Source organism: Mustela nigripes, chromosome 3 (genome assembly GCF_022355385.1).
Source record: "Mustela nigripes isolate SB6536 chromosome 3, MUSNIG.SB6536, whole genome shotgun sequence".
NCBI lineage: Eukaryota > Metazoa > Chordata > Mammalia > Carnivora > Mustelidae > Mustela > Mustela nigripes.
This window is the reverse complement of record NC_081559.1, coordinates 15,257,150-15,281,039: the sequence shown is the minus strand read 5'-3', so window position 1 is coordinate 15,281,039 and position 23,890 is coordinate 15,257,150. Positions and strand designations below refer to the sequence as shown.

General features: G+C 37.7%; 1 protein-coding gene across 1 annotated transcript; it reads right to left on the bottom strand.

The window, feature by feature from the left end:
- Positions 1-865: 865 nt before the first annotated feature.
- ICOS (inducible T cell costimulator) lies at positions 866-22,822 on the bottom strand. Its single transcript, XM_059393290.1, has 5 exons — positions 22,695-22,822; positions 6,961-7,299; positions 5,951-6,057; positions 4,865-4,949; positions 866-2,919 (listed from the first exon to the last, which is right to left on the bottom strand). The coding sequence occupies exons 1-5, from the start codon at positions 22,750-22,752 to the stop codon at positions 2,879-2,881; spliced, it is 630 nt and encodes a 209-aa protein (XP_059249273.1). The 5' UTR covers positions 22,753-22,822; the 3' UTR covers positions 866-2,878.
- Between the last annotated feature and the right edge of the window lie 1,068 nt (positions 22,823-23,890).

Sequence of the window (23,890 nt, the reverse complement as noted above, 5' to 3'; positions counted from 1 at the left end):
AAATGTTTGCCCATTGCACAGGACAGGAAACCGTACAGATAAAAATGAACGAATGAATACATTGAAAATTTTACAAGGAACAGACAATTTAGAAGGTTTCAAAGGACCTCCCCACAAACTGCTTGTTAACTATAAAGAGGAAAAGAGTATTTTCCGGTGGAGAAGCTTCACAGACACCAACTTAGTCAAGGTGATCAAAATGAACATTATCAGTAATAGATCAAGATCGTGAGCCACCTGACAGGATGCTGCTAGAAAAACACGGCATCGCTCTTGTACTATTTTTGCCAAAGATCGATAACCTAATTTTAATTATCAAGAAACCTCAGACTAAACCAAATCAAGGGACATTTTACAAAATGACTGCTTGCAATATTCAAAAGTCAAGGCCATGCCAGTCTAGACTGAGGATCTGTCAGACTGAAGGACGCCACAAAGACATGACGACTAAATACAAAGGGAGATTCTGAACGTAATCTTCCACTGCAAAAGACATTAGGAAGACACCAGACAAACTTGAATACAGCTTGAGGATGAGAAGGCAGCAGTGTATCAGACTTAACTTTCTGATGAGAGTGGTCTTATCATGGTTATGGAGACTAGGGTGTCCCTGTCTCTAGGAAAAATACACCGCTCAGAGGTGAATAGGGCATTAGACCAGAAACTCACTGAGGAAAAGAAGAGTCCTTCTGCTACACTTTCAGCTTTTTCACAAGTCTGTGGTTATTTCAGTATTTAAAAAGGAAAAAGAAAAAACAAAGAGGGACTATTCCGAGCAGTATAATACCTTCAAGAAGGTCAAGTTTGCAAGCGCTAGTTTGTGAGGCAACCATTTCTGCCCCAAGAAAACACTGTGAGGTAGTTTCAGTTGCTGAATATCAAACATTTATTCCTTAGTTTCGTACTACTGCTAAAATCTAGTTCATGAGTAGCTCCTCTTAAAACAAGTCTTTATTTCACAGAAATTGTATCTTTTAATAATTCCCTTTGAAATGTCCAGTGCTGAGGAGGAGAATGCTTCAGATCCCCAGTTTGGACTACCAGGCCAGGTGGACCCCACATGAAGGCTCCACTCCCCACTCCAACCCCTCACCCAGCAAGCTGCAGGCCACTTTGGGAACACCTCTGCGGAGCCAGCCAGGTTGTCCAAGTCAGCTGGAAACAGAATCCCATACTTGATTCAAATTACAAATGCAGTACTGTACTGTACACATCCAGCATTATACACGCTTACAACAACATAAGTGTGCATAATGACATACCTGGTCTCACTTTTAAAGTATGCTAGAAGCAGGCACCTACAAATTTTAACACTACTAAACAACGCCATTTGACCTAAAGTTAAAAATATCGTTGCACATATACTGGCTGCTTCAGAAACATTGGGCATGCAAACAGGAATTGGAGAAAATAACCCAGCTAAGACCAATCACATATTATGAGTATTTAGGAATCTTTCCAACGAAATTGTATTCAAAGGAAGCCTATCCTGAGGGCCAGGGCCATATTCCAGGCTGAATGTTTCCTAGGAGAGGGAATCGTGATGTTCCCTGAGACATCTGTGCTTCCTCCCAGACCTCGGAAGAACAAACGCAGGTGGACTCGCCGCGATCCCCAGAGTGACTTCTGCCACTCGGGTTGAGAGCAGATGGTTGTCCTTGGCTCATGGGAGTCTCTCAACCCTTCAAATTCCTTCCCATGTCTGGAGAGCTGCTCCAGGCTGATAGGATCATTTCAACCTGTAAAGCCCAGGGGTCAACGTGGCTATAGTTGGGAAGTGACCTCTAGGAACTATAGCTTTCTGCTGAGTGAATCATTGGCTCTTTCTCCAGGACAATGCTTGAGAGAGAAAGATGATTTTGGTAGTTTTGGTTCTGCAATTTTAAATATGCTCTGCAGAAACAGCCTGGCTTGTTATTAATAGCACCATGAAAACATAGCTAATGGTAGAAAATAAAATCATACAGTAACGTCCTCTCTGCTTCTAAGCAATGTTTTGTTGTGTAGGGGTTTTGTTTGTTTGTTTGTGTTTTTACCACTACTGTGGTCAAAATAAGTCCACAAAGTAAATCATTTTTACTGAATTTGGGAAAATAAGATGTCTTTCTGGAGCAAAAATATTCTTATAGGAAGAATATAGGCAAATGATATTCATTAGGCTGCAACTAAGTATGTATTATATGTGTTTTATTGAGAAGTAGAGGGGAGAAATGTAGATCTAGATCCTTACTCAGAATGTCTGTCAAGTGGTCGCATAGAAATATTTTAAAAAGGAAAATTGAAGGCAGACGAGGGCATCTAAACCTTGGAGTGGGAGTCTGGGGTTCAGAAGTTTGAAAAGAGTCCTGTGTACTAATGGATTTTAAAAAGTATGGTTACATGTCCACACCTCAGAAATAAACTAATGAATTTTGAAGCATCTCCCTCCAGTATTTCATTAAAAAGGAATGCTCATTCCTACAGGAAGAAGAGGTAGTCTGTTAGTGAAATGCAAACAGATACTGGCCCTCGGCTGCCCATTTGCTCTGCAGATTTAGTACCCTTGGCCTCTCTTAAAAATATTGGTAGACGTGTTTGTTTTACTCACTGGTGCATTGCTAGAAGCAGGTATGAGGATAGGAATTCTGGCCCAGTGACATCTGTTTGCTGCGCACACATGAGCTGGGCTTTCTGTAAAACTAGTTGCAAAAAGGTGTTTTGATAACCCAACAGTACTGAAGCAGCCTGTTAAAATCCCTTTTGACTGATAGAGTCACTGATCCAGGTTGAACAAAACACCAGCAGAAGATGTATGTACTCCAATCAAGTGTTACTCTCCATGGTCCAGGGAATGTGGGAATCTTGCACTTCATGTCACGGGGGAGCTGACCAGCATGGTTCATGCCTGGGTGCTACAGAGTTCCAAGTTATGAGTCGTACCTGTAACAACATGAAGCATAACATTTTTAAAAGCACTCTATTCCAATTCCCCTCAACGTATTTGTCCTTTTGATCTGCCTCCTGTACACACACACGTGTGTACACACACACGTGCCATCCAAACTCTTCTGTATGCTTCAAGACTCAGCACCAGTTCCACATTTTCCATGAAGTTTTTCCCAGCCCACTCTTGACTCTTGTAATAGACATAATGAACTCTACACTTTGCTTAATTGAGTAGTTTTGACATGTTCACATGATTCCACCCTCTCTGCAAACACATCAGCTTTCCCAATGACATTACAGACTGAACACGAGGACTGTCCTGAGTCTCCCCTCCCTCTAACCCAACACGGATTACTCAGCATGATATCAAGTATATAATTATCATACAATAAATATTGGCAACTGAGACATGCTCTTCTTGAAATTGTGACTGCTTGGTGGTTTCAGAATACAGAGAGACCCTACCTACCTTCAAGAAGTTTGCACTCTGGTCATGTTCAGTTATTACACTTGGTAGGTGGGGTGTGAAACTTCCCACCTCTGGTTCAGCCACAGCCTGGGTAGATACTTTGGCACATGCTGTCTGTTCTAGCACAAGAGCGCCACCATGCATTTCTCTACTTTCTACCTCAGGGCTTTCTCTGAAGACTTGTGAGACACCGTTCCATGCATAGAGCATTGCTCCAGGAGGCTCTGGCAGGCAACCCTGAGCCAGTGGATAGATACCTCACCTGCCATCCTTGGGAAGAACAATTCTGGGAGACATCTAAACACTTCTCAGAGGTTCTGTGGCCTCCAGCTGAGATCTCAGTAATACAACCTTGATTTGCTTTTCCTCTTTGCTTATCTCATACTCCCTGCTCCCTCACCCCTTTTTTCCTAGGGTCACCTTCCAAATAAACTACTTATAAACTCAAGTCTCTGTCTCAGGGTCTGCTTTCAGGGATCTGAGCTAAAATGGACACATTATCATCAGCAGGAAGATTAGAAGAACAGTTGTTGTTTTCAACAGCAAAGCCAGGAAACACACACTCTTTGCTAGTCACAAAGCTAGGGTAGGAAATCTCTAGGGAGCAAAAGAAATCACTGAACACCCTGGACATAATTGATTCTCTCACCCAATGAATGAAGAGTTAGACTGAAGGAGCATTAACTCTGCTCCCATGCTTTAAGTCCATGATTACAAATGCTGTTTGCATCCAAGGACTTGTAGACAAGTCCTTCACCACTGAATGGTGGCAAAAATTTAGAAACTTCCTCATTACGTCCTTCAACTCATCCCAACCTCAAAGGCATAGGACTTATAATTTTCCACAAGGGATGCTTCAAACTTTCTAGGTGCTCTATGCTTAACAACCCTCAAATTGGCAATGTTCACTCTGAATGGAAAAAAGCAAAGTCACACCTAACTGGCCTTGTGCCGTCATCCAGACTCTCAGACCTTGTACTTTCTTTTCATCAGAATAACACCAGGCTCCCCGACTCCCCCTCCTTCCCCTGGGGAGCACCAGCCCAGATCTTTCTTCCAAATCTCTGCCCCAAACACTCCTCCACATGTTTGTGTATCTCCTATGCCTCAACTCAGTAATTTGCACTTCATCAAAACCTAATAAATGTTCCTCGGGTGACTTAAAGAACTTGTTCCCAAGGAAGACTTAGAATCATCTCAGTTTTTGAAATACTAGTTGGAAAACTGCCTTGATACAACAGTGGCTTGTGAATCTTCTGCTTGTTTACTTTTAATAGTGGTTTACAGACTTAATGTTTATTTTCAATGTACTGCAGAAAGTAAAAACTTAAAGTGAAAATTCAGAATTTCACAGAAAATCTAAAATTGGGCCTTAGAGACATTGGCCCGTCCTCTAAAATAAAAAATGAAAATTCCAGACTTAATGTGAAGAACACACTGCTCTGCCCAAAGCCCCAGATGGAGAGGTACCTGTGAATCCAGGTTTTTTGGCTGTGTTCACTGCTGCCATGAACATGTATTCACTGTTAGGGTCATGAACACTGGATCGATATTTCTGGAAGAAAAGTCAGAAGCATGGTTTGTCATCTGCTCTTCCTTATCTCCATCCCTGGTCTCCCTGGTCTTTTTTTTTTTTTTCCCCCTTTACTGTTTTTATTCTTGAAGTGGTATGTGACAAAAGTATTAGGTTATGACTCAGGCTTCTGACCTGTAGCTAAGTAGGAAAACAATATGAAAAGGGTTTTAAATAAAGAGACCTCTGCCCTATTTTCTTCCTCATTTTTGTTTTAATTGTTTCTCCCTCTGTAGATTTAGATAATGGACCCTATCCCACTGTCTTCCGTCTTTCTCTTTCTTTCCAAATTCCATTCTGGCACAGATATACCCACGGTCTGGTCAATGATCACACTGTGGATATACTTGGGTATTAGTATACTTGTGTCATATGAAAATTATGTTAACTTCTTTCATTGAGAACCTCTATTGTGAAAAGCTAAAAAGAATATCCCCAGCACAGAGAGATTGCTTTGTCCTTGTTGAGTTATTTCCCTAGTTTTTCTGTGCTGTTCTTTAAAAACCGAGTCCTAACAACTTACCATGGGAAGAAGCTAGTCATTTCACACTGATTGTTCAATTGACAAGTTCAGGGAAACATTAAAACTGGCAGTTTCATCTTTGCCCTGGCTCTGAAAACTTAAACTCAAATGCAGCCTGCATGTAATAATTCTTAGAAATCAGAAGCATCTATTTTTATGTTTCAATCTTTGTCCTGCCTTTTTGTGTTTTCTTGGCCCCGATTCCCTTCTCTTTTTTGAATAATAACAATAACAGCTCCCTCTGTAAGCCATCAAATCCTTTTTTAGACTGAAGCAGCTGTAAAATAAATAAGCTTCTCTGCCAAGTTAGTAGTTTAATTAGTAGGCATATCTTGTGGAAAAGAAATTGTCTGTCTGTTAATCGAATTACTCTGGCTAGAGCAATATGTGCTTTGATGAGTAAATAACTACTGATATTCTTCAGTAAAAACAAATGCAAGAAAAAATAGACATCGCTCACCTTTTTTGTAAGCCAACAAAGAAATACGCATCCAAAAATATAGACTCCAACAAAAGCTGCACATCCTATGGGTAACCAGAACTTCAGTTGGCAGCAAGTCTGTGATTCTGGGTTGGAAAAGAGATGTGTTAAGGGAAAACAGAGAATCAAATCTCCTCTTTCAGTCCTGAATCACAGGTTCTTTTACCCAATTTTTAAAAGTGATTTAATCAAATGAAGCTTGGCTTCACTACAATCATAGAATCCAATAAGTTGTAAATAACATCCTCTCAGTACCATAGCAAGAATTTAAAAGCTAAAACCTAAAAAAACTCTATGCACATATATGTTTATGAATGGGGTTAATAGAAAGGACTTTTTTGGTCTATATTTTTGCAGAAAAGTAAGTAAGAACAGTAATGGTATAAAACTATTATTTTCAGGAATGCTTGGGTGGCTCAGTTGGTTCAGCATCTGCTTTCAGCTCAGGTCATGATCCTACAGTCCTGGGAGCGAGTCCCCCATCGAGTTCCTTGCTCAGCAGAGAGCCTGCTTCTCCCTCTGCCTGCTGCTCTCTCTGATTGTACTCTTGTTCTCTCCCTCTCTCTCTCCCCCAGGCACTCTCTCTGGCAAATAAATAAGTAAAATCTTCAATTAAAAAAACTATTGTTTTCAATTATTTCACTCCATAAACCAAAACCTAAACTTTATGTGAATAGAGGTAATGACCATGAAGCCATGGATTTAGGTAATTTTTCTTAATTTTTTTCCTGATTTCTAATGGCATATGCAATTTAAAGACAACATGATCTATTTCTAACCTAGCAATCTACATGACCAAATTGCATATTACTGATTAATACTAATTATTATTAATCAGTTATCCCTTGCATATTTTCATAATAAATGACTGTCATCAAGTGCACCAAAATGAACTCACAGAAGATACTTATTTGCATGTTTACATTCTTGAGAAACGTTGTTAAAAATGCAAACGTACTCCTGAGTCTGAAAGGAAAACATTGTCTTACCATAAACATTCAGATATTCTCTGCTAATGTTCTTTTCCTGAAAAGGAGGAGGATCAAAAATTGACAGTTGGCAGGTATAGTAACTGGCATGTGAACTGTCCAAGTTATTCAGGAAAAAGGAGACTCCATCATCCGATAACTCAGACTGACAAAATTTGGGATGCTTAGTGGGCACTGTGTTTCCACTTTCCTTTGTCTTAGTGAGATCACAGAGCACTTCCGTCCCTTTCCGCAACTCCATTTTAAATTGCCAGACAGTATCACTGAATTTGCATAAAATTTGTACACCTCCATCGCGAAACGTAAACATCTCAGACTTGGCAGAATCCTTGGTTTCTCCTGAATAAAAAAGAAGAAAACAAAGCAAAAACGACATTTAATGAAGATGTTACTCTAGTAATTATACTTAAACACAGAAGTAATGTCTTCTTTTCATAGAGTCCCCTCTATTGAATCAAAACAAAAGAATTTTAAAACCAAAAGAACATCGCAAAGAAAAAACTGTGCCCTTGGGGAGAAAAAAAAAAACCTAAACAGAAATTTTTTTGTTATATATGAATATATCATATGTAATATATTAAGTAATATATTTACATGGTATAATCAGACAGATATGGGCCTGCCCTTTCATATTGGAGACAGATGGTAAACAAATAAATACATAGTAAACCATCCTAATTAATGCTAGCACTGGAGTACTGTTCAAATAAATGTGGGAAAATTATTAGCAGGAAAGTTTCTTGCTTACATTTTGAATTCTCTGCCTTTATTCCTAAAAAGAATATATAACAAATGTAATGAATGTTTAAGGAAAAAAAGTTGCCCAGCCCTACAGTGAAATAGGAATGCTATTTATGTGTATTTGCTCTTTACCTTCCAGATATATGCAACAAACATATTACTTTGCATCCTGCTATTGCCATTTAATGGTATATCATAAATGTCCCATTTTTTATATAGTTGCCACAAGTATCCTTTTTAATGACTACATATTAGGACATAGTATTAATACATAATTTGTTAAAGTGTTCCACTAAGATTGAATATTATGGTTATCTTTAGCATTTTGCTTTTATGACACATTACCAAAATGCCTAAACATGCTTATAACATTATGTATTGCCACACTGCTTTCTGAAAGAATTCCCATTTGTGAGAGGACTAGCATTAGACAGGTGGATTCATTTGCCACAACTCTGCTAGCACTGGTTGCCTTGATTTTATTTAAGACCTAGCACAGTTAGGGGTGCCTGGATGGCTCAGTGAGTTAAACCTCTGCCTTCGGTCCAGGTCGTAATCTCACCACCCTGGGATTGAGCCGGGCATCGGGAATCTCTGCTCAGCAGGGAGCCTGCCTGCCTCTCTGCCTGCCTCTCTCCCTACTCGTGATCTCTTTCTCTCTGTCAAACAAATAAATAAAATCTTAAAAAAAAAAAAAGACTTAGCACAGTTATTTTCCTTAATATCTATAGTCTTTAACTTATGGCTCTCATATTACAAGGGAAATAGAGTTTCCGCTTGGGGATTTGATTGTGAAAATATGTACAAATGTTCTAGTTTTTCAGTTACAGCAGTCCAAATCCAAACAAATTCCTACACCAAAACAACCAAAAATGCTGAACAAAAAGGTCTAAAAATATTATCAAAAAGCGAGGGGTGATTGGGTGGCTCAGCCAGTTGGACATCTGCCTTCAGCTCAAGTCATGATCCCAGGGTCCTGGGATAGAGCCCCACATCAGGCTCCCTGCCCCTTTCTATCCCTCTGTTTGCCACTCTCCCTCCTTGTACTCTATCAAATAAATAAATATTTTATTTTTTAAAAAGGCTTAACAAGTTTTCACAAATTGGAGAACCAGACTCCAGAAAGAAGAGAAGAGCTCAGAAGTTGCTTTTATTCTGAGAGCATTTGCTGTTCTGCCAAGTTCAAGCTTTTGTTTGTATGTCTCAACTCCTAGAGTCTGCAAAGCAAGAAATCTAAAGAGCCTCTCCTCAATAAATTGGGATCTCAAAGGGTTTCCATCCTGGAATACAGTTAAGCCAGAAGAAACCCAGCTCTTATGCGGATTATAGCTCATCTTCAAATCTCTTCAATAGTCCAGAAAACCCAAATCCTTGAATTTTGTTTAAGATGGTTTGGATCATTATTATCCTTGGGCTTTTGAGAGTAAAAATGCAACTATTCCAGGAAGAAGAGATTTACATCCTAGACCTCAAATCCTATCTGCAAATAATATTTAAAAACAACAATATGCAAGGAAACAAAACAATAGAAACAACAGACTACAGAAACAAACCCCCCAAAATCATATATTTGAATTATAAGATACCCAAAATAAACAATTGAGCTTACTACATTTAAGGCAATAAAAGAGAAACTTATAATAATATCTGCAAAGCACAGGAAACTAAAAAAAACAACTAATTTTAAAAAAGAATCAAGTAGAACTGGCAAAAAGAAACATAGTAACTATGATCAGGGTAGGTTCAAAGAATATCAGAGCTAAAGAGAGAATTGGTGAACTAGAAAATTAGATTGGAAAATTATTTGAAATGCAGTCCTCATCCAGATTTAAGAATCCCAACAAATCACAAGCAAACTTTTTAAATATGCATGTCTGGACAAATCATAATCAAAGTCCATAGAAAAAAGACTTTAAAAAGCCATAGAAAAGAGACTGATTACCTCCAGAGAAGGAGCTATTAGACTAACAGGTGATGTCTCAACATTAACAGTAAAAAGTAAAGTGAAAAAGAGTAAAGGTATACATAATAAGAAAAACTTCAATAAGTGAAGCATGCACATTATCTCTTACGTAATGACTCAAAGAATAGAAACAATATTTAACCTAAACAGATATCACAAAATGCAGCCTAATGATCTGGTATGAAGGGAAGGAAGCATTGAAATCAGAAAGGAAAACACAGGGATGGAAAGCCTTCTGAGTGCTGACAATGTTCCATTTCTTGAGCTGTGGTGATTATGGGAGTAAGGTAGTAATGTTTTACAATGATTCATTAAGTTGTACATTTATGTTTGCTTTTCTGTATAGATTTTTTTTCTGGAATACAAAATTAAAAATACAGAAGGAAAATAATGCTTGTTTCATTTAAAAAAATAGAGGAAGCAATGTAGGGACAAGGAAAAAATGGATAGCATGAGCCTGTGTAGTCTACATTAGATTCAAAGAAAGGCTTTCTTGCTTGGGGACTTATTTATCTGAAAGTAAATGATGTTGCATGACTATTGTTCTGATGTTTAAGTCTCTATAGCTTGTTGCCAATGATAAAATCAGTGGGCTCATTCTCAGTTTCTTCAGAAATGTTCAGAGTACATTTCCCAAGGACTTTAGAATGACAGCAAGAAAGCCACAAAGAGATCTTGGAGCAAAAGTGACTGTGACCACCATGTAAACACTTAGACAGAGATGCACTGTCTTGTGTTTCTGAAGATGTTTTGTCAGCAGCTTTCCTTCTCCACCCTATGCCCACACTATGACCTGTAACCCAACACAAGATGAAATGTCATAGTCAGCAGAGCAGAGTAGTAGGAGTACAATGTCGTGATTCCTGAGGAAATGAGAGGAAAATTCTTGTCTTGCCTTTAGCAAGTCTGTGACTCTGGTACCCTTCTGGACTTCAGCCTCTTGATCTGAGAAATAAAGAAGTAAAACCAAGACATAAAATTCTTTCCAACACTTACTCTCTAGGGATCCAGGATCAAAGTATATCCAGAGGAGACTGCAAACAACTAAGAGAGCTATGACTTTGTTGTTGTTCCCATAGTTCTCTGTCCCAGCATCTTACTGAGGGATTCCAGAGAGTCAGGAAAAATGAAAATGAATGAGACATTCACATTCCCTATGAAAGTATTTAGGTAGGGCTAAGAAGACTACCTAAATTTTTCTTGAGGGATAAGTGCCAAGGTCCTGTGCCATTGACATTAGAGGAGTAACTGGGGACTCCATAGTGTAATTTCTGCTGGACGGTGTGACTTGTTCATTTTTGATATTTAATCTAAAAACTTCTCAGGTGAGGGGCACCTGGGTGGCTCATATGATTAAGCGTCTGCCTTCAGCTCAGGTCATGATCTCTAGGTCCTGGGACGGAGCCCCACGTAGGGCTCCCATATCGGGCTCCATCTCAGCAGGGAGTCAGCTTCTTCCTTCCCTCTTCCTCTCCCCCTGCTCATGCTCTCTCTCTGTATCTTTCTGTCTCAAAGGAATAAATAAAATCTTACAAAAAATGTTTATAAAAACTTCCCAGGTGAGCTTTTTATTATGAAACTTAGTGATAAGACACCTGACTTGTATCTCTACATATCCACTGCTTAGGTTTTTCATCTGGAAAACCTTTTGACAACTCTAAGTCTGCAATTTGAATGTTTTCAATTAAAAGAGTCAGGTATGATATTGAATCAATTATTTCCTAATTACCTGGTAGACCCTGTAGAACAGATACGCTGAAATACCTAATTACAAGTGCTCCTTAGCCTTTGATGACATGTGAAAAATTAGTATCAAAAGAAGATCATCCCTAGAACCGTGGCTAAAGCATTTAGTGGATCAGCAAACAATATAAAGAAAACCTGAATGTATTAGTTTCTTAAACTGCAGAAACAGCTAGAATCTTTTCTTCACCCTCCCTGGATGTTCTCATCTCAACTCTAACATTCAATCATGAGTGCTGGTATCCCAGCACCAATTTTTATAACCAGTGTTTGTTTTGGTTGAGTATCAGATCTTTTTGGTCAATTCTTCTGCCATATTGGAAGTTAAAAATTGTGAGTATTCCCCTTACCAATCTCTTTCTTTTTGTTCTTTCTTCTTTTCTCTCAGCCCAATTTTTTTTTCATGTATCACCTCTTAATATAAAATCATCCGCCATGGGCACTTGGGTGGCTCAGTCAGTTAAGCAGGTACTTTTTACTCAGGTCATGATCCCAGGGTCCTGGGATCAAGCCCCATGTGGTGCTCCCTGCTCAGCGTGGAGTCTGCCTCTTACGCTCCCTCTACCACTGTCCCTGCTTGTGCATGCACACTCACTCTCTCACTCTCTCTCAGTCAAATAAATAAATAAAATCTTAAAAAATCATGCCCCAAAATATTCCTTCTCACAGTCTTTGATATATTCCTCATCCTCCCTAATATCCTATCTCCATCTCCAGCACCCATAGGTGTTCATAGACAACTGTCCATGTTACACCTTCTCCTTCACATTTTCTATAACATGATTCAAACTCCACCCAGCGTCATAAACAACCAGACCTGGTAAACTTAGAAATTATACAGCAAGTCTAATTCTTTTGTTCAGACAACTAAAGACCCAGACAGATGAGATTATTTGTCTGAGGCTATACAACTTCTTAGGTGCATAAAAGATTCTAGGTTCAATCTAAGGTTGAAGTGCCACTAGCAACAATCGAGGGAAGTATAATGGAAGCAGGCAACCACATGAAGCTAGATACTTCATGATCACTACAGACCGACTCTTATAAGATCATATTAAAATCTGTCTACAGGAAGAAGGGCTAATTTCCTGTACCTCTCTTTTATGTCTGGTAGAGTCTATCCACTACTCTTGCACCTAAACTTCAACTGAGCCAAACCAGCATCCTCTCTCCGCAGGACTACAAGAACCTCCTGATTTTCTGCTCTCACTCCAGCCCATTTACCATTTATTCTCCTCAGGAAAGCCAGAATGATCTTCTAACATTCACAGATAATATCCTTCCCTTGCTTATAAAACATATATCTCACTTAGAATAAAATCCTACTCCTTAGCCTGGTTTCTATGACCTGCATGACCTACCTACCTCTCTAACACCATTTTACACCAGTCATTCACTATACTGCAGCCACACTGCACTTCCTTCTATTCCTCAAACATAAGCAACTGGTCCCCTGGGCTTTGAAATAGTTGGTTTTTCACCTGGGATGTTCTCACATGACAGCTTCTTACTTCTTCAGCGGCCACTGACTGACCACTCAATCCAACATAGACCCCATGTCATTTTCTATCATACGTACCTGAAGGAAAGTATTTATTATTATCTAAAATTATCTGGTTTGTTTATTTATTTATTTATTGTCTGGCTACCCCACCATAACCTGATCAGCCTTAAAATCAGGCACCTTGTTGATCTTATTCATCAACCCCTCCCAAGTATCTACAATAGCACCTTGTATGTAGTAAGTCATCATAAATATTTATTGGAAGGATGGATAGACGAACAAACGAATATGTAGATCTCAGTGATGTTATAAATCTGGGGAGATGAATAGAATAAACTATGTAAAAACCAAAAAGTCTCTTAGAAATGATCCAGTTAAGCCTTTCATTTTATCTTTACATTTATCAAGCTAGACCAGGAGCAGAAAAGTGAGTATCTTGCCCAGGATTACAGAGCTCATAGCTGGAACATGATCCTGTGATTAGCTATGTCACATTGTCTTTCTTCTGGAAACAAGTACGTGCAAATATATAATCAAGCAAAATGTATAATCAATCAATCAATCCCCTGAAATGGAATGTCAGATTCTAATGAAAATTCTGTCTGAGCCTCAAAGAAACGGGTTCTTTATCTATAAATATACACTAGATTCGTAAAGGCTTGTTTAGATAATTGATGATTCTCTTGACTGTTTTTTTGTCTACAGAGGAGAGGACAAGTTTAAGCCTGGTTGATTATTTAGATCCTCCAGAGTGCACACTTCTTAAATTTTCCCAATGTATGGCCACAATAAGGGCCCCTGGACCAATGATTTTTCCAATATATCCAGATGTTTCATAACCACAGTATGTTATGTTAGGTTAGTGACTTGTGATAAAATGCCACACTATATCTTTTAGCATTTACTCCACTATTAAAAACACAATAAAAATATGTTCTCTTGAATCCTAGTAATGGGTCTTAAAAATCTGAATATTAAGTATCAGTTTTTGTTTTCTTACCATATCTATGTACTTCTTGTTGATATTCCTAGATTATAAGTACTCTAGGAAACAGGTACTATGTCTTCTTAAACAAATCACATTGAATACCATATCTAAAGGGTAACACCTTCCCAATAGAGGTTCCAACCTGTTAACTGCTGCTATGATTTTTATAACATTACTCTTGACATTAGTAGACTAATGTTTTCAAGAGTAAATTCAGAGTCTTTATATTTAGGTGATTTCTTTAGTCTTTATATTTAGGTGATTTCAAATTGTTTAAGGGATAAGAACATTCATATTTCCAGAGTGAGGGCAGTATGGAGGCTGTTAAACTTGGAAGAAAAGATCATTCACCTGAGAATTGTACTGTGGCTCAGAAAGTTTATTTGTAAATTTGTTCTTTTAATATCTAAACTCTTCCATTTCTTCAGTATCCGATGGTCTTGCTAGAACCCATCCTGCCAGGACTCTTTAAAAGCAGTTGTGTTATCCTCAACTGAAAATCTTTTGGCAAAAACATGTTAGAAAACCCACACAATTGCAGAGTGTGTGAGACTAATCAGCAATTTGACTTTTTCTCCTCAACTTAGACTAACCACAAACCTTCACAAAGATCTGAGTGATAGAAAGATAAGATCTCCTGAGTTTGCAATTAATGATAGTGCTTATTAAACATATTTTCTGTAATCAAACAATAAGCTTTAGTTTAGCACAGCACATGAGTGTGACATAAGTGAAGTTCTAAAAATTGCAGTGTTTAAGTTCTGTTACGTTTGATCTATTACTAAGAAATTTTGCTTTTAAAAAAATCTGCATTTACCACTTTTTTCCACCTTTCATAAAAGAATTGTCATTTCTTGTAAGTCTACTGGCTATGACTTGGATTTTTATACATGCATCATTTCTATACTTACATTGCTCTTCAAAGGCATCCATACTCTAAAGAAGTGATTGAAGTCAGTAGGTAGGATAGGCAAAATAAACCCAATCTGACCTAATTTTTTAAAAATTCTATTTATTTATTTATAAATAAATAAAGCAAGAGTGAGAGAGAGAAAACATGAGAGGGGGGAATGGTCAGTGGGAGAAGCAGACTCCCCACTCAGTGGGGAGCCCAATGGGGCACTTGACCCTGGGACTCAGGGATCATGACCTGAGCCAAAGGCAGACGCTTCACCAGCTGAGCCATTCAGGTGCCCAGTCTGATCTAAATTCTTAACATGTGTTGGAGAGAAAGATAAAAAATGTGAAGAAGAAAAGTGAGGAGAAAATCAAAAAAGCCAAAAGAGCATACAAACACACACACACACAAACACACTAAATGTGTGAATTGTTTTTACTCTCCAAGGAACTTTGTATGGAGGATTAAAAACAATGCTTGGTCCTCTCAAGTGTGCATCTTATTATATATATAATAAGAAATAATAGACTGACTTTCTTCTAGCAAAAACTTTCTTTGTGAAAATGGAAGAATGTCAAATAGGTTATAAAACTTTATAGCAATATTCATGATGTAGTTAATTTTCAAACAAGTTATTTTGTTAGTTAATTCATTGTTATTGATTTGAAATTGTCCTACCAGCAATATCACAAGAGATTAAATGAACCGAGTCTCTTCCACAGAAAAGGGAGGAGAAAGAATTTCATTAGCAACCAAAAATGTCCACATTATTTCCCATCCCTCAGCTGCTATCTAAAGCCCTTTGGGCCCAGAAACAAGGAAAGCATTGGCTTGGTGAACTTGTTACGTTTAAGGCTCCAGCTCTCATCTCTGCTCCAATAACCCACGCCTTTATCTCAGCCACCCCTTCCCTTGTCTCCCATCCCTTATTTCCAATTTCCTTTAACATCTCCATTTGGTCTCTTCTGATGATCAAGAGTAACATTTCCACCCTGAACTCAATATTCACTCTCAAACTCAAACCTCATCATTTAAGCGAGTCACTAATCTGACCCCTCCTGACTCTCCTGTCCCAATTGACCACCAAGTCCAGCTGACTATAGCTCCAACATATCTCCTGAATTCAGTTGCTTTTCTCTATTCCTATTGCCAATCTAAGAACGTTTTTATCTTCCCTCATCTATGGGAGCTTCTTGATTAACCTTCTCCAGAGTGTTCTCTCCCTTTCCAAGTCCAGCCTCCATGCTATTCTCAAAATTGTGTTTCTAAAAAGCATTTCATTCCCCAGCTTAAAGTCTCTATTAGATGGTGGCTTATGAGGCAAAAAATAAATAAATAAATCAGTTGTCTTAGCATTATACAAAATCCTTTCACAATCCGTGGACCACATATGTTCAAGCCACGCTAAACTTTTTGGCAATTCTTCTCACATCCTTATACTATTCCCATAAACTAGAATATCCCAGTGTATCTTTATCTTTCTAGAGACCCCATTTATTTTTTCCCCATCATGCTTTAAGAACCATTTTTAAGGTCCTGAGACCTCAAAGACTCCTCTTTATCCTCTCAATAACACTTAGTTTACACCAATGTATTAGAATGCATTATCGGCTTAGATCACAATTATTTTGTCTGTGTTCCTCATTTAAACATAAGCTTCACAAAGATAAGTATTATAGTATGGTCACCTAAATCATCCCAAGACCTGGGCCATATTAGAGGCTCAATGAAATAAATGGATACATAGAAAAACGGAGACTGAGCCTGGATGACAAATGTCCCACAATGGACTGAGGAGAAGAATGAGAAAAACAGAGCAAGAGACTTCGTTTACTGGATCTTGTTCTCCAGTCCAAAGGCAAAGGTTCAAACTAGTAATACTCAACCAGTTCTCTGAAGCCTAGTAAGTCTGGAAGCTAAATGAATATTTAAGCTTCCAAAAGCTTCCAAATAATAATATAACAACAACTGGTAAGCCTTGAGAGTTTATCATGCTTTGAATACTGTGCTAAATGCATTAAATGAAATATATGAATATTTGATGTTCATAACAGCCTTTTATGTCAGCCGTTTATTTGAGGAAACTGAGGCTTGAATAAATGCCCCAAGGCTACTGAGCCAATATATGGTGAAACCCTGATATGAACCTAGACAATCTGAGACCAGAATCCACATTCTTAAGGAGTTTTTTAGTCCAAAAATCTAGTCCAACCCCCTAACTTTATAGAAGCTACAGCGTAAAAGCTCAAGAGACTTGCTAAAGAACAAAAACAAAAAAGAAAGAAAGAACAAAGAAGAAGCTTTTAACATTAAATTTGACTGGATAGTTTTGTTCAGGTATTTCTTTTCCTTCCAGATTTATTAGGTATATTAATGTCCTAAGTACTTAAAGTACTATTTAGATTGATGCCTCATATGTATTCTGTGATTTAAAGTTATCATATGCCAAAAATATATAAAATAATTTCTTAGATATGAAATTATTTTTGCTGAAGACACTCATTTCTCTACACATCCTCATTCATCAACCATTATGTGTTGAACTGTCCCATGTATTTGAATCTGTAGCAAAGTCTAGCTCCTTTTTTCTGACAGGGTCTAAATTTTTAATGATTATTCTGAAACTTATCTGCCTATAGACATGTAAAAATATGGATTCACATACAAGAACTTTCATCATCATTAAATAAGTACAAACAGGAACTACTATGAGATATTTGCTTTAGATCTAGAGAGTACAAAATAAACACAACTTTAATTATGAGCACACTAGAAGCTTTGTTTGTTGTTTTCTATGAATGGAAGTTTTTTGGTGCCGAGTCCTAGAAAAATATAAATGTTGGTTGCAAAAAGTTTGATCTCTCAAATTTAAAACAGCAACATTTAAGTCATTTTCAGTTGCTTGTTGAAAGTGCCATGCCTGTGTCAACAGGGCTTAGACAAACAAAAGGTTCTATCGGGTCAAGTGGTTGACAGAATCAAAATTCTTGAGTCTGTCATCCTCCCTAAAGACTACTTGATTTTTCTTAGCTCTTCCTCAAGCAAAGTAGAAACAGGCATCAATGCATTATATGTGACCCAGAGAAAGCCCAGATCCCCAACATTTGACTCTCATTGAATTTGTAGATCTTGGTCTGTTTTGATCAACCTTTCATTTTAAACCAATGAAAAAAAATCATATTTTTACTAACAGTTTTCATTTATGTTCTATATTTTCTACCTATTTAAGTTCCACTTTCTAAAATATAGTTTTGAGTTTTCATGAGAAAGTTTCAAATGCCAAAGGTCTTATTTTACTTAGAATGACCAAAAAGTACCATTTGGTAGACTCAATTTATTAGAATAGTGGTAGCACAGAAATACCTTTTATGGAGTAAATGTAGCCCTTTCCTAGGGTATTGAATGCAACAGATGATTTTTAATTTTTTTAATTTACAAAGGGTAATAAATCCTTTTACATATAAAATGTATATCCTTAAGATAGGAAGGTAGCTTAAGCTGTGGGTTTTGCACAGTTTGCAACTGTGAATATAGAGGCCATTTTTTTTTTTTAAGTCAAACAAGTCTATGTACCCTACAGTGAGCAAAACTGAGAATTAGGTCCTCTCTACACACCTACATTCTGTTTCTACCAAGAAATGAGATTATGCTGCTAGCAATTTAAAAACTATAATATTCCATTTCACCTGAAGGAGTTGCTAATAACAATGGCAAGTTATGAAAGCCACTGTGTTCAAAATGATGAAAAAACAAGGCACTCAAAATCTTTTGTGAGAATAATTAGGTATTCCTAGAAAGAAGAGAAAAAGGCAAAGAAAACGATATGATCAGACAGCTACAGGGAGAAAAATATCCCTGAAATTTAAAAAACAAAAAGCAAAACAAACAAACAAACAACAACAAAAAAAAACCACCAAGTCTACAGATGGAAAAGTCTCACCCAGTCCCAAGCAATGCTCATGAAAATCCTCACAAAGCTAGGCACATATTGGTGGAATGCCTGAATTCCAATATTGAAATAAATAGCATATGAGATTCTAGAGAATTTTTTTTTAAAGTTGCTTACAAATGAACGAGAATCAGACTATCAGGAAACTATTCACCTGCCATTCTAGAAGCCAGCAGGCCACAAAGGGGATCCACAGATCATTAAGAGAGAAGATGTCAGTCCTGGAATCCTAGTCCCAGAAAAGATATTAGTCACTCATCAGAGTAGAAGAAAGACTTCTTTACCCGTGCCGGAATTCATAGAGTTCAGGGTATCTGAGGAAAGTAATGGAAGCTACCAATCACTGTATCAGAATAGAGATCACAGGACAGGAGCAGAAAGCAAGAGTGATACTGTCACTGAAAATCCATGAAGGAAGCATAAAGGGAGTCTTAAAACAGAAGAGAAATACTGTAAGAGGAAACTAGCAATGATCTATAATTATTATTTCAACAGAGCCCAAATTTGGGGCTGGGGTGCATTAACAGGGCAGCATAAGAGTGGAACAGGAGGAACCTTCAGAAGTTCTCAGGTTAATGGGGAGTGTGGGGTCAGCACATCAGGCAAGGCCATTGTTATTATTTATTTTAAGCCAATAATAAATAAATAGACATTCAAGATGCTCCGAACATAATGACTTACCCAGTTAAGAACTGTAGCCAACCCTCTAAATTACAGAGGCAAAGAGGGGAAGTTAAAAGAATTTGACGAAGATTAAAAAAAGCAAACAAAAAAAAAGATAAAATGGCAAAAGAAGATAGATAGAAATAAGCATAACAATGAAGGGATAAAATGAAGTACAGACTTATCACACTGAATGGAAATGACCTGAATTCTTCTCTGGGGCTGGGGGGTTGCTGGGGGGCGGGGGCTGGGGGGGGTAGGATTTGGATTTTTAAAAAGCCAATATGAATACTTGAAGGGAGTTGTGGGAGGAGTTGAAGGTCGGCTCAGATCAGCAGACTTCTCTCTGAGCTCTGGGGAGGAACCGATCTGCAGACACCAAAGGGCTGTTTTTCTTGGGGTGATGGAATTCCGGAATCATGGATTGGAAGGCTTAGAAACAAAAGCAAGATTCAAAATGAACCTGAGGGTTATCTCCCAGCTTCTTCCCAGAACACACTCTGAGACATGAACGTTTATTAAGCACCATCTGACTTCCATCTTTCCCACTCGTGCGCAATCTCCACATTGATTTCAGAGTGGTCTTTCTAAAGTCAGAATTCATAAGGTCACCAGCATGCTTCTCACGGGGGTGTAGGAAGAGGGTCTTCCAAATGGAGGTAGAGGTTCACATTTTTCCCAGATCCTTTTACAAACAAGAGCTTCCTATTGCTCGAGAATCATTAAAAGAAGATGGCTTTGTTAAATTTCACACTAAGAACAATAGATAAGAAATCACCAAGATTTCCTGCCTATTAACTCACTAACCAAATGTAACACTGATGAGAATTTCTCCCTTTTAAGATTATGTTTTATCTCTTGCTACTTCAGTGCAATGTGGAACATATGAATATTGGAGTCCGATACATTTGTGTTCTAATCTTTGTTCTGCTATGAATTACTACATAACAAATCACTTAGCCTTTCCTGGTCTGAGATTCTTCAAACATCCACTGGCAGTAAGAATGCTTAACCTTTTAGGGGGATGAGAAAACCTACTTAGTTTAGAAGACTATGCCAAAGGAAAAAAACCCTGCAGGTGCTTGGTGTAGGCTTTGAAGAATGGGTAGGTGCTAGATAAATGCGTCCTAATGGTATTTTGAACATGGAGAAGGTTAGCAATTTACAATCTCCATTTAGTCACTCATACCTCAAACCAACAAATGGCTTGTCATGTAGCATCGTTTTCTAAGTGGTGAGAGTGAACATTGGTTTTCTTCCATTGGAGCCCATGATGAATATCATTCTAGAAGCACAATGTCTTCAGCAGCTTAGTCTAGTAATTTGAAATATTCTACCTAGGTTGGATCTCTCCTTCCATCTATCTTTCCACAGAGAAAACACAATTGTTAATTCAAATTTAAAGCTGATAATAAGCACACTATCAGCAACCATAGGTGCCTAAATGGGTTTAGCATATTGGGGTAACTTATGGCAGTACAAATCCTTCAATGACTTATACCAATGTTCTTGGGAAAAAATCCAAAATCCTTTACATGACCCATATAATCTAAGTGGTCCTTGGCTTCTGCTTTTCTTTCCAGCATCATCTTGTACAATCCCAAACCCATCTCCTTCTGTGCTGAGGAACACCCATCATCTTACAGTTCCCTGACCTTATCTCATTTCCTCCTGCCACCGGTCCTTTGCACTTCCTCTTCTCCTCTTGTGTAATGTTCTTCCTCCCCCACATACACTATCCTTCCCATTTATTCCACTTATCCTTCAAATCTTAATTCAAGTGTCATTGCCACAGAAAAGATTTTGATGAACACCACTCCTCAACCCCACCCCAAAACAGGCCCAGGCTAGAGAGGCTTCTTTGTTACATTCTCTGAGTTCTGCCTGCAATTATCATTAAGTCATGAGATTATTCGAAAAATGTCTCTCTCCCAGCCATTCAGTTAGCTTCCTGAGAGCAGGGACTGATGTGGTTTTGTTCATCATGGTACACACAGCAGCTAGCACTGTACCTCCCGCATGGCAAGTGCTTGGTGTTGTGTGAATGAACAGAGAAGTGAATGAATGAATCAATGAATATCAGCTAGCTCCAAAATGACTTATTTGTCATTCATGCTGCTAAAAGATTTCACTGGGTTGTAGACAAGGCTTAAATAAGCAAGTAGCCCCCCAAACTGACTTTGGAACTTGTAAGTAGACTCTAATTGTTCACTCTTCATTCCTCTTTACGTAAGAGCATTCGAATCACCTTGAGCTACCAGAAGATGAAACATTCGACCAATCTGCTTTTGTGTTTTAATTCTTTGGAGAGAAAAGTAAACCCTATTTCCTTGCACCACTACAAAGTTTATGTCCTAGGCAAGTTTATACCTACTAGATTTCTTCTTTCATTTTTAGTGTTAATAGAACTTTCCAGTTTAATACAATTTCACTTTGCTTTTGCCAGCCTCGAGAACATGACTCAAAGTGAAGGATAAAAAGTAATACAAAAATGTACCAAGTAAAAAGCAACAAAAACACATTTTTCAGTTTAGTTGTAGGCCACATTATTTAAATTGTCCAAATAGTCTGATATATACCATCTAAGAAAGAATTGAAGACTTCAGAATAGTGGTTTGCTTTTCTTTAATATCTCCAGGGTCCAGGGAGCCTTTTTGCAGTGTCCGTTACTCCCTGGCCTTTTAGAGGGACCCTGACACTTTGTGTCAAAAACAAAAACAAAACAAAACTCAGTGGCAGCCTGGACATTTCTGACAACAGATCACCCAGATAAAATTAAAATCAAAATTCTTTTTTTCAAAGCCCTTCCATTTTATTTTCTCCTTCAAAAAGAGTTCCCAGCCCAGATGCCAGGATTATTTTACTTTCATTCAGTTGACACAAGTCATTTTGCCTTTCATCTTTCTCTGAGAAGAGTAAGCCACTCTTCTACTTTCTCCACTAACAGGTAACTCCAAGCAAGTAATTTAAAATTTTAATGGTCTGATGAAATATTTTTTCTTCATCTTAAAAAACACAGTATCAAAGGAAGCAACACAAACTCAATGCCATCTACTGTGACATGGCGACACAGATTCCCTGAGCCAAGGGCTTGGGGTTCTTCTGCAATTGTTTCTACTTTCAAAAACAAAACAAAAAAAATAAAATAAAATAAAACAAAACACAGGAAAAAAACAACAAACAAAAAGCCCTCCTATGGGGTGCCTGATTTTTTTTTTCCTTTTGGGTTTTCTTAATGTTCACTTGAATAATAATTTAATAAGAAATAATCAATGGGCCACTTACCTGTTAGGACTTCAACTTGGAAGCAGAAGAGAAGGAAATACCACAAGTCTGACTTCATGTTTGCCAGAAACAGATGCAGTCCTCACCAGTGTTCAAAGCTGACAGTGAATTCATGTTCTCAACTGTTTTCTATTTGCTGGAAAGGAAGTGGGTTTTATGAGGGTTGACACTTACCATCAAGGCAAGGAGGTGTCTCTCCATTGATGTCAGTGACTATGTGAGAGGCATTACTATTTACAGAGGTTTAGTTTAATCCATTGGATTGCTGAAAATTTTGAAAACAGAGGGAAATGTTACCCTCATTCTGGTTCCAATATAATGAGGGAAAGAAGCAATGCCTATTTTCAAAATGCCTATTTTCAAAGAAGCAATGCCACCCTACTCCGCTGAATCAGTAGTTACTGGGGATAACAGGATCTAAAAATAGCCACATGATAAATAACATGTTTTTTGATACCTTTCTATCTTCCACGATTTGCTCCAGAGATAGAAACCCTTTGAAACAGGACAAGAAAAAAAGGGAATTATTACAGAAATGGAAATGAAGATGTATCTGGAAGAAGAGAGACGTAGGAATCAGAGAAATATTTATATCACATTCACTGCAGATTGTAATTCTTCAAATGATAGGGTCTATTTTAATCAAAACTAAACTCTGTCCTGCATATTACAGCAGAGTTTGTAGAAACCAGGAATTCTGTGCCTATAGCCTCAGATGAAAACAAGAAAGTTGAAAGGCCTACCCATGGTCTCTCCATCTCTGCAATAACAACAATAGTAATAATAATATAAATAAGTAGATTTGTATATATGTGTTTGTATAGATTTGTATATATATATTTGTATATATGTGTTTATATGGGATATTCATATTAATGTAAAACATACATAAAATTAAATGTAAAACCATATATACTTACTATGTATAAAACAGAATAGAAATAGCTAATATTACTATTTTAATTTGGATTATTTGTGTATATGAATTTATATTATGTTTTATACAAATATTATTTCATTTAATTCTCCTAACCATTTTATGATATGGGGACTGCTAATCTCCCGTTTTATAAATGAGAAAAACTGAGGCAGAGAGTTGTATAGTACTGGCACAAATCAAATAGTAAGTGGCAATGCTGGGATTTGGAGAGTCTAGTTCCAGAGTCCTCACTCATAACCAAAGGGGTAGAGGCTCT